Genomic DNA, 15540 nt, shown 5'->3' on the forward strand with positions numbered 1-15540 from the left:
TCCCTGCCTGCTTCTGGGGTTGTGCTGCTCTCTTGTGTGGCCAGAGAGAATGGAAAACCAGGGAGTGGAGAAATCAAGGGTCTTTACACCTGGAACAGTGCACGCCATGAAAAGGGTCACAGTTTACAGCAGTGGGGAAAAGAGGAACAATTCACACCTTGAAAACCAAAGTTTGGGGGTGCTGTGCAAAAGGATTGCAGCTTTTCCCGGTAAAAAGAGCATCAGGAGTTTGCTGCTGCTGAGAGATTGAGCATTTCATTAGGGAGTGAGCACAGCTTGAGGGGAGGCACAAGGATTTCTCTCCCCCTCTGGAAATACCCCTTGAGCAGATGAAGGTGGCTCAGTTGGTTCTCAGGACGTTGTTCCTGATGGTTGGACGTGCCTCTTTTTCCACTCACAGCTGAGATCCTTGGCTCAGGGGGAGTGTCAGCAAGCCCTGAAGAGCCTGCAGGGCCACTACGAGGATTTCCTGCAGGACAGCCGCGACTCAGAGCTGTTCTCCGTGTCGGACCGGCTGCGCCTGCAGGAGGAAGTGGAGTCTTCCAAGGAACACATCCGGCAGCTGCTGGAGTCCATGGAGAACGGTGAGCCCCAAAGGGCCTGCTGCTTCCACCAGGAGCTGTGCGAGCTCATAAACAAAGGATTTATGGCATGGCTTCGTGCTCTCCTTTCCCTGAGCTAGCTGGTTGATGGTGTGAGCAGCTGCTCTCGTTATTCCTCCATCTATCCATGCGAGTGTTCGGCCTCTGTCCAGCACTGCTCCTGCAGAGAGGCCTTGGCTTTGCAGCTTCAGCTGAGCTGCTGAGCTGTGATGGTGTTCACGGGGGTCTGAGGATGAGGGAAGAGATGAGGATCTGACTCCATGTTTCGGAGGGCTTGATTTATTATTTTATGATATATATTATATTAAAACTATACTAAAAGAATAGAAGAAAGGATTTCATCAGAAGGCTGGCTAAGAATAGAAAAGGAAGGAATGATAACAAAGGCTTGTGGCTCGGACAGAGAGTCTGAGCCAGCCGACTGTGATTGGCCATTAATTAGAAACAACCACATGAGACCAATCCCAGGTGCACCTGTTGCATTCCACAGCAGCAGATAACCATTGTTTACATTTTGTTCCTGAGGCTTTTCAGCTTCTCAGGAGGAAAAATCCTAAGGAAAGGATTTTCCATAAAAGATGTCTGTGACACTGAGTCCTCTTCCCCTTGTAGTGTTGGCAGAGGGGATGCATTCCAAGCAAGGAGCTCTTTTCTGCAGTTAGTCTTTGGGAAAATACACATGGTGGTGGCACTTGTGACACCATGAGTCCCACCAGGAGCGAGGACTTTGGTCCTGTGGCTGGACTCATTTCCAGAAGGAGATGATTTAGTGATGTAATTAAGGTGTTGATTTAATGATTCCATTGAGGTGTTTTCCTCAATGGAAAACATTCCAAGCACCTTCCTTTCTGAGCTCAGAGATGGAGGTGTCTCATTGAGGTGTTTTCCATCTGAGCAGAGATGCTCAGAGGCTCCAGGCATTCCAGCAGGTCCCGTTTGGGACAGCTCCTGACCAGCGGTGCTTGAGCTGCTGTTGTGTGTGTCTCTGCCTTGCAGAGGACAAGGATGAGACCGTGGCCAGGACGTACCTGTCCGAGCTGAGGAACGTCCGCCTGCGGCTGGAGGAGTGCGAGCAGCGGCTCGTGAGCCGCATCCAGGCCCCGAGCAGCGCCCGGGCAGACGCTGACACCATCCAGGAGAACACCCTGCGCATTGCAGAGCAGGAGGTCAGGCCCAAAAACAGCCGTGGCTCCTCTGTGTGGGCGAGGGAATCTTGGGGTTTGAGGGGATCTCGGGGTTTGAGGGGATCTCAGGGTTTGAGTGGATCTCACCATGCAGAAGGCATCAGGGAAGCTCAGCAGGTAGACAGCCTGCTTCATTTCCTACCAGCTGCTTTGCCAAGGGCAATCCTGCCTTTTTTTTCCCTGCCTTTTTTTTCCCTGCCTTTTTTCTGCTGCCTTTTCCCCTGCCTGTTTCCCTGGCTTTTTCCTTTTTCCCCTGCCTTTTCTCCTGCCTTTTTCCCTTTTCCCTGCCTATTTCCCTGCCTTTTTCCCTTTTCCCCGTCTTTCCCAGTCTTTTTTTCCCCCTCTTTTCCCCCTCTTTTCCCCTTCTTTTTCCCCTTCTTTTTCCCCTTCCTTTTCCCTGTCTTTTCCCCTTCCTTTTCCCCTTCCTTTTCCCCTCCCTTTTCCCCTCCCTTTTCCCCTCCCTTTTCCCCTCCCTTTTCCCCTCCCTTTTCCCCTCCCTTTTCCCCTCCTTTTTCCCCTTCCTTTTCCCCTTCCTTTTCCATTCCTTTTCCCTCCCTTTCCCCTCTCTTTTCCTTCCCTTTTTCCCTCCCTTTTTCCCTGCCTGTTTCCCTTTTCCCCTGCCTGTTTCCCTGCCTGTTTCCCTTTTTCCCTGCCTTTTCCCTGCCTGTTTGGTCTCTCCTTTCTCATTGTCTCTCCCTGCCCTGCAGCGCACGCAGGAGGATCTGCAGCAGCTGCAGTCGGAGCTCAGGGTTGTGTCTGAGAGGTGCTACAGCTTCCTGGACAAAGCTCCTGCCGGGCCCAGCACGCCCCAGCTGCGCTCAGAGCTGGACCTGGTGGTGAACAAGATGGAGCAGACCCATGGGCTGTCTTCCATCTACCTGGAAAAGTGAGTTGGGGATGCGCCTCTGTTCCCAAACACCCTTTTGAGTGTTCCCAGTTCACTAAAGGCCTTATCCTGTCTTACCAACACACCTTGTGGTGGGTGTAACTGAATGCATCCCCTTCCAGATCTGTGCCACGCCTGGGATGTCACTGTGCTCTGTTTGATTTCACCAGGTTGAAGACGGTTGACATCATTATCCGCAGCACCCAGGGAGCAGAATCCCTGGTCAAGGGCTACGAGGTGAAGCTGAGCCAGGAGGAGGCTGTTCCTGCTGACCTGGCAGCCATTCACACCCACAGGACGGCCCTGCAGGTTGGTGATGAAGAAGGTTTTGGCTGTCATTGTGTTGGGGGTGTTCTTGAGGTGGAAATAGGATGGGGGTGGAGAGGGTTGTTAGGGTTAAGAGCATGGATGTGTTTAGGACTAGGAGCAGTGTCTCTCCTTTTTTCTGCTGCATTTGGACTGTGGGATGTTTTTCTTGCCTTGATACATTTTTAGAGGGTTTTGTGCTGCTGGTGTGAGAGCCCTGATTGCTTTGTGAGTGTAGAGGAGCTGCTGTGGTTTGTGTTTTGTCTGCAATGTGACCTGGGAGCGTGTTTCCCTTCATTCTACACCTCCCAGTTCTTTGCAGCTTAAGGAGAAGGGGAAAACAAACCCATTAACCCCTTCCCAGCTGTGTCACCTCTGTCTGGGAGGACATCCCTGCCTTGGTCCCTTCTGCTTTCGGTGACACTGACCCGGTGCTGCCTCCTTTTGCAGCAATGGCTCGGCGAGGTGAAGGACAAGGGCTCCGTGTTCTCCAGGCTGGAGGAGGAGATGGCGAGGGCGAAGGAGGTGGGGGAGCAGCTCTTCAGGCTGAGGCAGGAGCGCAGCATCGACCTGGAGCGCTTCCAGGAGAAGGGCAGCCAGCTGTGGGACCGCTGGCAGCGAGTCTGCGCCCAAATTGAGACCCGGTGAGAAACCTCCTTCTTCTTCTGCCCACCTTTACCCTCACCCTTCAGCTGACACCTCGGGTCAGCCTTGGTTGGTGCAGGGGAAATTGTTCTGGCTGGGATTTCACCCTGGTGGCATTTCACCCTCCCATCTCCTCTTACCTGTGGTGTTTTTCTCTCAGCCACACGGAGCTGGAGAGCATCCAGGAGGTGCTGAGCGATTACCGGCAGTGCCACAGCGCCCTGATCCAGTGGATTGAGGAGATCACAGCCCAGCAGGAGCTGATGAAGCCCGGCCAGGCTGAGGACAGCCGGGTGCTGTCGGAGCAGCTCAGCCAGCAAACGGTGAGGCAGGAGCTCGTGATGTCTGCTTGCTGCCCTGGCCGTGTCACTTCTTGTCATTCTCTGAGCTTGGGAATATGAGAAGCAGCAGGGAAGAGGCTGCAGGCCTGTGCTGGGTGTCTGGGAAGTGGAGGAGCTCTGCTTGGCTCGAGGTGCAGATCAGGTCTTGCGTGAAAAATTGGAGAGTGTAAAGATTTTAACCAAAAGTGCAGTGATGTGAACCAGAATTTTGCTCACGTCCCCATGGCTGCTGTCATAGAATCCCAGAAAGGTTGGGTTGGAAGGGATCTCCAAGATCATCTTGTTTCCTTTCTCCTGTTGTGAACAGGGACACCTTCCACTATTCCAGGTTGCTCCAACCTGACCCTGAACTCTTCCAGGGTCGTGGCATCCACAGCTTCTCTGGGCAACAACTCAGCTAATCTATTCTGACAACCATTTTTGCTTTGAATTCCCTTGAAGGCTTTGGCTGCAGAAATTGAGAAGAACCAAGCCAAGCTGGACCAGTGTCAGAAATTCTCCCAGCAATACTCGGCTGCTGTCAAGGTACAGCTCCTGGCTGGGCTGGGCTGGGCTGGGCTGGGGCAGCCCTGGCAGAGTTTGCAGATCTCACAGGCTCCACATCTCCCCACCTTTCCAGGACTATGAGCTGCAGCTGATGACCTACAGGGCCTTCGTGGAGTCGCAGCAGAAGTCGCCCATGAAGCGCCGGCGGATGCTCTCCTCCTCAGATGCCATCACCCAGGAGGTAGGAACCCACCTCAGCTCAGCAGGAGGACATTCTGGGGGCTTCTTCCACGCCCAGCAAAACCACCCAGCAGCCTCTGTGAAAATGAGCTCCTTCCTGCTCAACTCTCTTGTATAAATAAAGTTTCCACCCTCGCTGTTTTTTCCAATAGCCAGAGAGGATGGCTTAGTGCCCTAAGCACCAGGTATGCCATACCTTGCCTCCTGGGAACCCCTGGGTCAAATCCAGCAGGGTCGGCTCAGCCCTCCAGCCTTGCTCGAGGTAAATAAACCAGAGCACCATGCAGTGTTGCTGTGTGTGCATCTTGGGGATGAGAACCCTGTAGGGAGCTGAGCTCCTGTGTGCTCTGTGTGGATACATCAGAGATCCCAGCAGCCCTCTGTGAGAGTCCAGCACCCGCCCCAGTGTCCGTGGCAGGAGTGTCCCCTCGCTCCAGTGTCGTGCAGCATGCCTTGTGTGGCCACCACCACCACCCTCCCCAGCAGACTGGCTGCATTCCATTGGTGCCATCCCAGCTCTGCCAGAGGTGCCCTGGGGGGGTTCCCGAGCCAGAGGTGCCTCATCCATGTCATGTCCTGTGAAGGGTGACACTGGATCTGCCAGCAGGACTGATGCACCCTCTTTTCCCTCTGTTTTTTTCCCATTGGCAGTTCATGGATTTGAGGACTCGTTACACAGCCCTGGTCACTCTGACCACCCAGCACGTGAAGTACATCAGTGACGCTCTGCGGCGCCTGGAGGAGGAGGAGGTGAGGCCATGGGGCACCCCTGCACCTGTCCCCACATCCCCTCCATCCCTCACATCCCCTCCATCCCTCACATCCCCTCCATCCCTCACATCCCCTCCATCCCCCACATCCCCTCCATCCCTCACATCCCCTCCATCCCCCACATCCCCTCCATCCCCCACATCCCCTCCATCCCTCACATCCCCTCCATCCCTCACATCCCCCACATCCCCTCCATCCCTCACATCCCCTCCATCCCCCACATCCCCTCCATCCCTCACATCCCCCACATCCCCTCCATCCCTCACATCCCCTCCATCCCTCACATCCCCCACATCCCCTCCATCCCTCACATCCCCTCCATCCCCCACATCCCCTCCATCCCTCACATCCCCCACATCCCCTCCATCCCTCACATCCCCTCCATCCCTCACATCCCCTCCATCCCCCACATCCCCTCCATCCCTCACATGCCCTCCATCCCTCACATCCCCTCCATCCCTCACATCCCCCACATCCCCAAGCATGCTGCTCCATGCTGAGGGAGCAGCATCTCCCCTTCCTCCCCCTCTGGAGCTCCCTTTTGACGTGGTTGTCTTCCTCCTCCCTGCTCTGTTTGCAGAAAGTGGTGGAGGAGGAGAAGCAGGAGCACGTGGACAAGGTGAAGGAGCTCCTGGGCTGGGCCCTGGGCTTGAAGCAGAGTGTGCAGGGCAGGGCAGCTGCTGCTGGCAGCAGAGAGCTGGGAGACATTGAGAAATCCATCTCAGAGCAGCAGGTAAAGCAGGGCTGACACCAGGCCCTGAGGTTTAACTTCTGCTCTTTTTTGCACAGCTGCATTAAGCTGCTTTCTTTCACTTTTACATTTTTTTTTCCAGGCCCTGAATGAGGAGCTGACTGCAAAGAAGGAGCAGGTCTCTGAGGCCATCAAAACCTCCCAAATCTTCCTGGCAAAACACAGCCACAAGTGAGTGTGACCAGGGATGGAACAGGGGCTGGAATGAGATTCCTTAGAGCTGTGGATCCATGGGATCCAGTGCCTGACTCCAGTTAAAAACAATGAGCTGCACGCCACAGTTTTCTTCTTTATTGTCTGCAATGAGATCTGTGAAATGTGCACTCATTTATGCTGTGGGGCAATATTAATCCTCTTTAGCTGAGATGCAGACACGTATATTTGAGGATTTGGTTGTTACAATGCAGGTTGGTTATCCTGGCAGGTTTTAGCTGAGCTGGGCAGGGAGAGGAAGGGACTCATGGTGGATTTGGCCTTTTCCTGTGCTTGGAAGGATGTGGTAATTCTGTGGAGCTGGTTTGACCAGCACCCTGAGATATTTCCCCTTCCCCTTTGCAGGCTCTCCCAACCAGAAAAGGACCAGATTTCTGCTCAGATTGGTGCTCTGAAGGAAACCTACCAGGCTCTCTGCAGCAACTCCACGGAGCAGCTCCAGCAGCTCCAGAGCCAGCTGGCTCAGGAGACAGAGCACAAGGTACTGCTTGAGCTCCATGCTCAGCCCTGCCCACTCCTCAGGCTGTGCAAAAGGTTTCATTTTGTCGTGTTTCTCTGGCCTCTGGCCACTCACAGCCTCTTGCAGGAGCCTTTTTCTCCTGTTCATGGCCACCCAAAGCATCTGGTGGTGCCTGGAGGCCAAGCAGGAGCTGTTGTGAGAGCTGTGCTTTGGTTGCCATCAGGGCTCTGCCCCCTGCACGAGGCTCACTCGTGCTTGGTGAGCAGGGTGGCAGATGGAATTCTGCCCTGGAAATGTCCCCATGAGGAAATCTGTGTCCTGTGAGCTCACAGGGCTCAGCCCCGCTGCAGGAAGGTGGGACTGACGCGGCCTCAGGGTCTGGCCAAGGGTTTTTCTCTTCCTTGTGGAAGGCAATTGCGTTATCCAGCCCCTCATCTGACCTGGGGGACCTTCAGGACCTGTTCCCTGTGCACATCCACCAGCCCCATCCTTGCAGGGAGGGCTGGGAGCGCATCCTTATTGCCTCTGTTCCAGCTGTCATTCACAGATTTACGTGTGCCTGTTCTCTAAGTGTATATTCATGTGTCAATGGATATTTTTGTGTGTTTGCTTGCTGGCTCCCTGTACCCTGAAGCGACAGCCTGCTCACATCTGGCTGTGAGATGCAGGTTTTGGCTCTCAGGTCTGTGAGTGAAGCCCTGTTCAAGCCACTCATGGGGAGAAGGTGGCAGAGCTGCTTTTTTTGAGATCTTTATGTCCAGCTTTCACCTAAAAAATGTAGTGTTTTGCTCCAAACTGGACTTTACAGCACATTCCAGGTGTTTCAGAGCAGGAAATTATTTATTTTATTGCAAGCCCTTTAGCCCTTATGCTGGCAGCAGAAAGGTGAACAAATAATTTTGTTAAGCCATCACGGATTTGGTGCAGCCTCCCTGTGGAATGGATGCTTTTTTTTTTCCTTTCCCTCTTCCTCCCTTTTGATCAGTAAAATTATTTTAGAGCAAAAGCCTTCTCCAGGGCTTGTCAAGCTGTTTTGGTACAGCATGAAGCTGCTTTGGGGCTGGAACAGTTTTCACTCACAGACTCGATGAAGGCCAGGCAGCAAAACAAGAGATGGCAGTGGGGCTTCACCTCAAATCCCCGTCTGCAAAACCATCCCTGCAGCTCTGCTGTGGAGCTGTTGCTTCACTGTAGAGGGAGCATGAAGAACTCTTTAACATTTGCTTGCTGGAAACATCCAACTGTCAGAAAGAAGTTACAAAAGACCAAAAAAAAAAAAAAACAAAAAAAGCAAAGCAGAGCGCGCTAAATTGAGCATGATGTGTCCCTGTATGGTTTGTGTTTCATGTCAACTGTTTTTAAGATTAACTGACATCCTTGCTTACAAGTTTAACTAACCCCCCTGGGATTTAAACAAACAAAAACAAAACACACAGAAGGGAAAGAGGACGGACCTGTGTGTGGGGTTCTTTTTGCAAAACAAAACAGTCGCATGCTGGACGCTAACCCCAAGCTTTACACTGTGTGTGATACGGCTGAACTGCTCCATAAGGCTCTGTCTTTAACTGCTCAAGGCACACCCTGCAAGTCGGTAAGTAAAAGCCTTTTACTCCCCTCCCTCCCATCCATCTCCTTTTTCGATCTTTCTCTTTTGTTTTTCCCCCCTTTTCCCTCTTTCTCTGTCTTTCCACGTCTCTGAGTTTGCACGTCAGGGCCTGGCCGTGGTGGTGGAGAGCTGAGGTTGTCCCAGAAGGTTCCTCCTGTCCCCACAGCAGGGTGTTGGGATGCAAAAGGAGTTCATTCCATAGTCCTGATTCCCTCCTTGCTATCCCCACAAAAATCTTGGGGTGCTTGGGCCAGCCTTATACCCAACCAGTGGCACTGGGAGAAACCCAAACGTCCAAAGAGCCTTTGAACAAAGACACTTTATCACCTAAATTATCACCCTCCCTGTGGGGATAGCAGCAAGAAAAGCCACCACAGCAGCTGGTGTGGTCCCAGTTTGTCCCTGTTCATGCTGGAACCTCCAGCTTGTTCCATTTCTCCCCTGGCCCTGTCTGAGGAGCAGCTTGGAGGTGCTGCAGTGGGGCCGTGGTGGTGCCTGGGGAGCTGTGCTGCTCCTGCCCTGATGCATGGCTGGGAGCTGCTCCATGCCACGGGGCTCTGTGGTGTTCCCCACCCATCCTGGCACTTGGGGTTTGCTTGGGAAGTGCAGGATTCTCAGCATGGCAGGGATCAGCATGGAGGCTGTGCTGGGGAAGGTTCCTCCTTTACCCCACAGTGGGTGGTTCTGGGGGGTTTTCTTCCCCAAGAGTGGGATTTGTGTTGTCTTTACTTTTTAAAGGTGGAGTTGTTGAAGGGCTTTGTTGTGCTTGTTGGTCTCCTGCCCTCTTTTCTGTGGAGCATTAGGAATGAGTCTGAGTTTTGGTGCTTGCTGCTTTGCTGCATTGCTGCTGGTGGATATTGGAAGCATCTTGGTGCTGCCCTGGTGATGGACTAGATTGCAAACACTTTAGGACTTTCTAGCCTGTTTGGGGATTTTAATTTTTTTTGTTTTGTTTTGTTCTGTTTTTTAAGTGAGGCCTCCCTGAAACTCATGCACTGAGTGCTGGAAATGCTGAATTTTGATCTAATTCTTTTCCTTCTCTTTCTGTTCCAGGGCAGCGAAGCCGTGGCAGGAGTGATCGATCTTGGCACGGTAGAAATATTCCCTGTGTTTGGTGCCATGCAGAGAGGTCTGATAGATCAGGACACAGGCCTGGTCCTCCTGGAGGCCCAGGTGATCTCCTCTGACTTAGTTGTCCCAGAGACCAGTGAGAAACTCTCCTTGGAGGAAGCCCTGGCAAGAAACATCATTGATCCCAGGGCGTTCCAGGTGCTGCAGGAACTGAAGGATGCCCTCCAGCAGGTGGAAGAGATCAGATGTGAAGGGAGACAGCTCCTCCCCGTCGCTGCTGCCATAGAAGAGGGCAGGATCAGTGAGAGCGTTGGGCTGAAGATTCTTGAGGCTGAGCTCCTCACCGGGGGCTTTAAATTCCAGCAGGGCAGGATCAGCATGGAGGCAGCAGTGCAAGAAGGGCTCCTTCCCCCCCAGCTCCACTCCAGGCTCCTGTCTCACCTGGAATGTGGCAAGGATCTGATTGACCCCAACACTGCTGAGAAGATCAGCCTGCCTGAGCTCCTGGACAGGTGCATCACCCACCACGAGACCGGGCTGAGGCTGCTCCCAGTCAAGCAGCTGGCGGGTGGCATGGTGAGCCTGAGGTCAGGCAGGGAGGTCAGCATCTTCCGTGCTCTCCAGGAGGGGCTCATAGACAGGCAGGTGACCACCAGGCTGCTGGAAGCCCAGCTCTTTGCTGGTGGCATTGTGGACCCCAGGACAGGGCACAGGCTGACCGTGGATGAGGCTGTCAGGCACCATTTGATCGAGCAGGATTTGGCCTGCACGCTCCTCATCCGGCAGCTGCAGACTGGTGGGATCGTGGACACCACCACGGGAGAGAGGCTGAGCGTGGATGAAGCCCTGAGGAGGGGTTTGGTGGCTCCAAGGACGGCCCTGCTGGTGCTGGAATCCCTGTGGTCCTTCATGGGGCTGCTGTGGCCAGAGACAGGGGAGGTCATCCCCGTTGCAGATGCTTTGGAGCAGGGGATGCTCTCCACAGAGTTGATGGAGGAGGCTCTGAGCAAGAGGCAGTGCCTGCAGGCTGTTTTTATCCCAGAAACCACAGAGGTGGTGTCCTGGCAGAGGGCAGTGGAGCAGGGCATCCTGGACAGGGAGGTGGTGAAGGAGCTGAAAGCAACAGCCATCCCTGATGTCCTGGCCAGCGTGCAGCTCTCTGGAGCTCCAAGCAGGAGCCAGAGCTCCCCTGGAAGGAGCCCCACGGGTCAGGAGATACCTCTGCTGAGGAGTGATGGTGAAAGGCTGATGTTCCACCTGATGACCCACAGCTACATCAACATCCACGATGGCCAGAAGGTGCTCCTGGTGGATGCAGAGTTGAAGAATCTCACTAAAGCTCTCATCCAAAGCCAGGAAAATGGATCCTGTGCACAGGTGTTGGAAGGCTTTGAGGAGGCAGAGGCATCTCTTGAAAGCAAACCTTGCAATGGTTTGGCTTTGCAGCAGCTTGAGCTTCAATTTGCTCCTTCAAAAGGTGAAAGTGAGAAGATCCTACCACCCAGAACTGCTCTGGAGAATGGGGAGGTGGTGGTGGGACCTGAAAGTCTCCTCTTGGAGGATGCAGAGGATTTCCTGCGTGTGGAAGAGCAGGAGCAAATTTCCACTGAGCTGGAGAGCATCAGGAGTGAAACTGATGCTGAATTTGGAAAAGAACAGGTGACTTTTATAACCAGGGATAAACATCAGGTAAAATTATTGATGCCAGAACCTCCCAGTGACCTTGGTAGTGGATTAACCAGAGAAACAGAGGAAATGATGATTGAGACAGAGGAGTCCAAGCCTCCTGCAGCAGATGCAGTGGAAGGTCCCGAATATCAGAAGAGGGCATTGGAAAGTGGGGCCGTGGTTGTGAAAAGTGAAATCTGCATAACAATGGGCGTTCCAGAAAGCAGAGACAGACTGAAAATGGTGGCAGAGAGGTCTCAGGGTGTGAGGGAGCCTGAACGAGGGGCAGAAGATGTGAGAGAGGTGAGAGGGGTTTATTTGCTGAAGGAGGGGACAGTTGAAAATGGTGTGCTGGCAGGAGAGGAGGTTGTGCTGCTCCCTGCACGTGGGGAGGCAGCACCAGCAGAGAGGCAAAGCAAGGACCTGGAAACTGTGCTGAAGGTGGAGGAAGGAGAGTGGGAAGAAGTTCTGGGTGATGAGGGCGTTGAGGAACCATCCCTGCCACCCCATGAGGAGCGGGAAGCAGAGGACACAGGAGAGCAGGAAGAAGTTTTGGGTGATGAGGGCGTTGAGGTGCCACCCCTGCCACCCCATGAGGAGCAGGAAGCAGAGGACACTTTGGAAAACCTCCTGATGCAGCTCCAAAGTGGTGGCATCACCCACGAGCAGACGGGCAGGACCCTGCTGCTGGATGAGGCCGTGGCCTCTGGGGTGGTGTCCGGCCACACAGCTGTGAAACTCATGGAGAAGATGAAGATGTTCAGTGGCTTCTTTGACCCTCAGGCCTGTGAATCCCTGACCACTGAGGACGTGATTGAAGAAGGTCTGATGGATGAGGAGCTGCTCCAGAAGGTCCTCACGTCTGACAAAGCCATAAGTGGCGTCCTTGACCCGGGCAACAACTTTGTCTACTCCATCAAGGACGCTGCTGCCGTTGGCCTTCTGGACAAGGAGACAGCCATGAGGATCCTGGAAGGGCAGGTGGTCACTGGGGGCATTGTTGACTTGAAACGTGGCAAGAAAGTGTCAGTGACTTTGGCTTCAAATCTGGGCCTCATAGAGCCAACGAGCCAGGCAGAGCTGGTGAAGCTGGAGAAGGCTTCCAAGGGGAAAGGCACTGATGAGGTGACCAGGCAGAAGCTCATTGATTTGCAGGCTGAGACCAGTGGGATTGTGGATCCTGCAAGCAAGCAGCCTTTGACTGTGGCAGAGGCTGTTGAAAAGGGGCTCCTGGAGAAGGAAGAAGCCTTTCAGCTCTTGACCAAGCAGGTTGGTGATGGAGGGATCATCCACCACGTGTCTGGGATGAGGCTGTCGGTGGACAATGCCATGAAGCACGGTTTGATCAGTCCAGACCTGTGCAAGGAGCTCAGGAAAGCTGAAAGCGTGGTCCTGCAGGGCTTTGTGCACCCAGCTACAAAGGAGAAGCTGCCCTTGCCCCAGGCAGTGTCACTGGGGCTCCTCAGCCCAGAATTCCAGAGGAAAGTGCAGGAAATCCAGGCTGAGAGTGGGAGCATCCTCCATCCATCTTCTGGCCAGCGGCTGGCGCTGAGTCAGGCGGTGCAGGAGGGCCTGGTCCCCCAGCAGGTGGTGGAGAAAGCCCTGTCATCTTCAGCAATGAGAGAAGGCATTGTAGACCCCGAGAGCTGCCAGATCACCCCCTACTCAGAGTTCCTGAAGAAGTGCAAAATCGACATCGAATCCGGCCAGCGGTACCTGGAGGTGCATCCCTTGCAGGCCATCAGGGACGAGGCGACAGGGACCAAGCTGCCGTGTGCCCAGGCAGTGAGGCTGGGCAAGGTGGACCCCCTGCCCGCCCTGAGGCTGCTGCAGGCACAGGCAGACGCTGGAGGCGTGGTGGAGGGCTCTGTGAGCAAGAGGCTGTCCCTGAGGGCAGCTGTGGAGCAGGGCGTGCTGGATGAGGCCATGGCCAAAGCCATCGCCAACAACCAGCTCAGGGCTGGGGGAATCGTGGATGCCCCCGGTGGGAAAAGGTTGACTGTGAAGGAAGCTGTTGGGAAAGGATTGATTAGCCAAAAATTAGCTGCTGGTCTTCAAGACGTGCAAATATCCAAGGAGAAAGTTGGCTCTGAGGTGTTCAGAGTAGAAAAATTGCAAGTTTTGCAGGAAAAAATAGAAAAATTATCTCCAAAAGAGGAAGGTGTCATCCTCCCTGCCAGGTCTGATGGTGCTGAGCCCAAAGCTCATCCTGAAGCTGTGAGCTATGACCCAGCTCAGGCTGTTGGGAAAGGGCTGATTAGCCAAAAATCAGCTGCTGGTCTTCGGGATGTGCAAATGTCCGAGGAGAAAGTTGGTTCTGAGGTGTTCAAAGCGGAAAAAATGCAGGAAAAAATAGAAAAACTGTCTCCAAAAGAGGAGGTTGTCATCCTCCCTGCCAGGTCTGGTGGTGCTGAGCCCAAAGCTCACCCTGAAGCTGTGAGCTATGACACAGCTCAGAGTGCAGCTGCAGCCACTGAGAAATCCCCCAAAGCACGGACAGAAAGGGAATTAAAACCCCAGGAAGCTTCAGAGGGTGCTGTCCATCCCCAAGATGAACATCATCATCATCATCTTCATCACCCCCAGGCAAAGGCTGAGGTGACTCCAGAGCTCCCCTCAGTGTTGGGGACAGTGTATCTCCCTGAAGAGGCAGTGGTGACAGCAGCTGTGGAAAAAGGGATCCCAAAAGGCACCTCCCAAGTGAGAGCAGCCCAGGGCAAGGAATTGAGGGAAGAAATGGATGGAAGGACAGAGAAAGTTGAGAGACAGGGCTTGGAGAAGGGCACAGAGGTGCTTCACAAGGAGGATGATGAGGAGAGGAGGAAGAGGAGAGAGTTTGTAAGTGCAGAGGGAGTTGTGGCAGGTGGAGAAGGTGCAGTGGTGATTTCTGGGCAAGGAGAGGGAGTGACCAGCGTGGTCCAGGAGACACCAGCAGCCCCGAGGGAATCTGTCAGTGTGGGCACAGGGAAGGGAGGGATGGGTCCTGCAGAACCCCCTGAGCTTGGTGTTCCTGTGGGAGATGAGCTTGCAGGGAAAAAAGCTGCCAAACACACAGAAAGAGAAACCCCTCGCATAGAAAGTGCCGTTGGTCAGGAAAAACCAAGCGAAACTGAGCTAAAACCTACCCAGAAAAAGAAAAGCAAGAAGAAGAAAGCGAAGCAGGGCAGCATTCCAGGAGACGGCGCTCAGCCAGAGAAACCTGCAGAGAAGCAGCTCCTTCCTTCCCTGGCTTCCCAAGAAATTCCAAGGAGAAAGGGCGAGGAGCAGCACTTTGTCTCCAGGGTGCCAGAGGCAGAACATGAATCCAGCACCGAGGCTGCTGCTGGGCTGGCACGAGGCACAGCCAAGCACAAGGGTGCAAAAGGGAAGGAAACAATTCCTGGGAAAGATAAAGAAACCCCCAGAGAGGATCAGGTGCTCCCTGAGCACAGGGATGCTCGAGAGGTGGTGGAAGGTGGCACCAAGGATGGGCAGGATTCCTTGGTGGCCCTGAAACGTGAGGAAAGGAGTCTGAGTCTGGAGGAAAGGATGGCTCAGGATGATGCCAGGATGGAATCCTTGGTGGTCCTGAAACGTGAGGAAAGGATGGCACAGGAAGACACCAGGATGGAAACCACCCAGGATGTGCCCAGCACAGCCACCATGGCACAGGAGCTGCCCCAGGACTTAATTATCACAGAGGAACGCACAGAAATTGAGGAAACCTCCGCAATCCTGGAGCTTGGAGAGGAGGAACAGCACGAGCAAAGAGCTGAGCCCAGAGCAGACCAAGGAGGAGCCCCTGCTCCCCCAAAACCCCAAGAAGAGCCCCCACAGGAGAGGAGCAAGCAGCCAGGCCCAGGTTTGCTCTTACCTGTGATCGTGGAGGGAGAGATGCTGGAAACCTCGAGGGAATCCACGAGGCCGGCCCAGGTCAGTGAATATTTTCGCTATTTAGGCGATTTTTTTCTGAGCTATTTGTGGATGTTTGGTGCTAAATCTGTCTGAGATCCTCAGCACAGAGGGCAGCTGAAGCAGGAGGAGTGGATGTTGCAGTGGATTTGGCAAAGGAGCTGGTGATGTACAACTGGAAACACTCAGGGCTGAGTTGTGGCTCCTTTTGCTGGAGCATTACTGCTAAATGACTAACAAGTAAAACTCTTTTTTTTTTTTTGGCACTTTTGCTGCAACACCAAGAGATCTCTTGCCATTTATAAGCTTATGTTGGAAAAAGAACCATGTGTTTTATTTCTCCTGTAGTAAATCTTGTAGATAAGGCTGGCAAGTGGCGAGTCCACGAGCAGGAACGTTATTAACAAATTTCTCCTTTG

At 53.7% G+C, this 15540-nt stretch overlaps 1 protein-coding gene across 23 annotated transcripts in view; it reads left to right on the plus strand.

Annotated features, from left to right (window-relative positions):
- MACF1 (microtubule actin crosslinking factor 1) overlaps positions 1 to 15540 on the plus strand; it is a 155071-nt gene that overhangs the window by 64040 nt on the left and 75491 nt on the right. For 17 of the 23 annotated variants that reach the window (XM_074555820.1, XM_074555821.1, XM_074555831.1 and 14 more), the window contains 13 exons: positions 401 to 584; positions 1599 to 1768; positions 2494 to 2672; positions 2843 to 2981; positions 3429 to 3622; positions 3784 to 3946; positions 4406 to 4489; positions 4584 to 4691; positions 5342 to 5440; positions 6042 to 6194; positions 6295 to 6383; positions 6771 to 6906; positions 9545 to 15142. In XM_074555820.1, the coding sequence (XP_074411921.1) occupies positions 401 to 584; positions 1599 to 1768; positions 2494 to 2672; positions 2843 to 2981; positions 3429 to 3622; positions 3784 to 3946; positions 4406 to 4489; positions 4584 to 4691; positions 5342 to 5440; positions 6042 to 6194; positions 6295 to 6383; positions 6771 to 6906; positions 9545 to 15142 (7296 nt within the window). Of the gene's footprint in view, positions 1 to 400; positions 585 to 1598; positions 1769 to 2493; positions 2673 to 2842; positions 2982 to 3428; positions 3623 to 3783; positions 3947 to 4405; positions 4490 to 4583; positions 4692 to 4842; positions 4953 to 5341; positions 5441 to 6041; positions 6195 to 6294; positions 6384 to 6770; positions 6907 to 9544; positions 15143 to 15540 lie in introns of those variants that run through there. The other 6 variants (XM_074555829.1, XM_074555832.1, XM_074555833.1 and 3 more) reach the window with 2 other exon arrangements.

This window comes from Zonotrichia albicollis, chromosome 20 (assembly GCF_047830755.1).
Source record: "Zonotrichia albicollis isolate bZonAlb1 chromosome 20, bZonAlb1.hap1, whole genome shotgun sequence".
NCBI classification, from domain to species: Eukaryota; Metazoa; Chordata; class Aves; order Passeriformes; family Passerellidae; genus Zonotrichia; species Zonotrichia albicollis.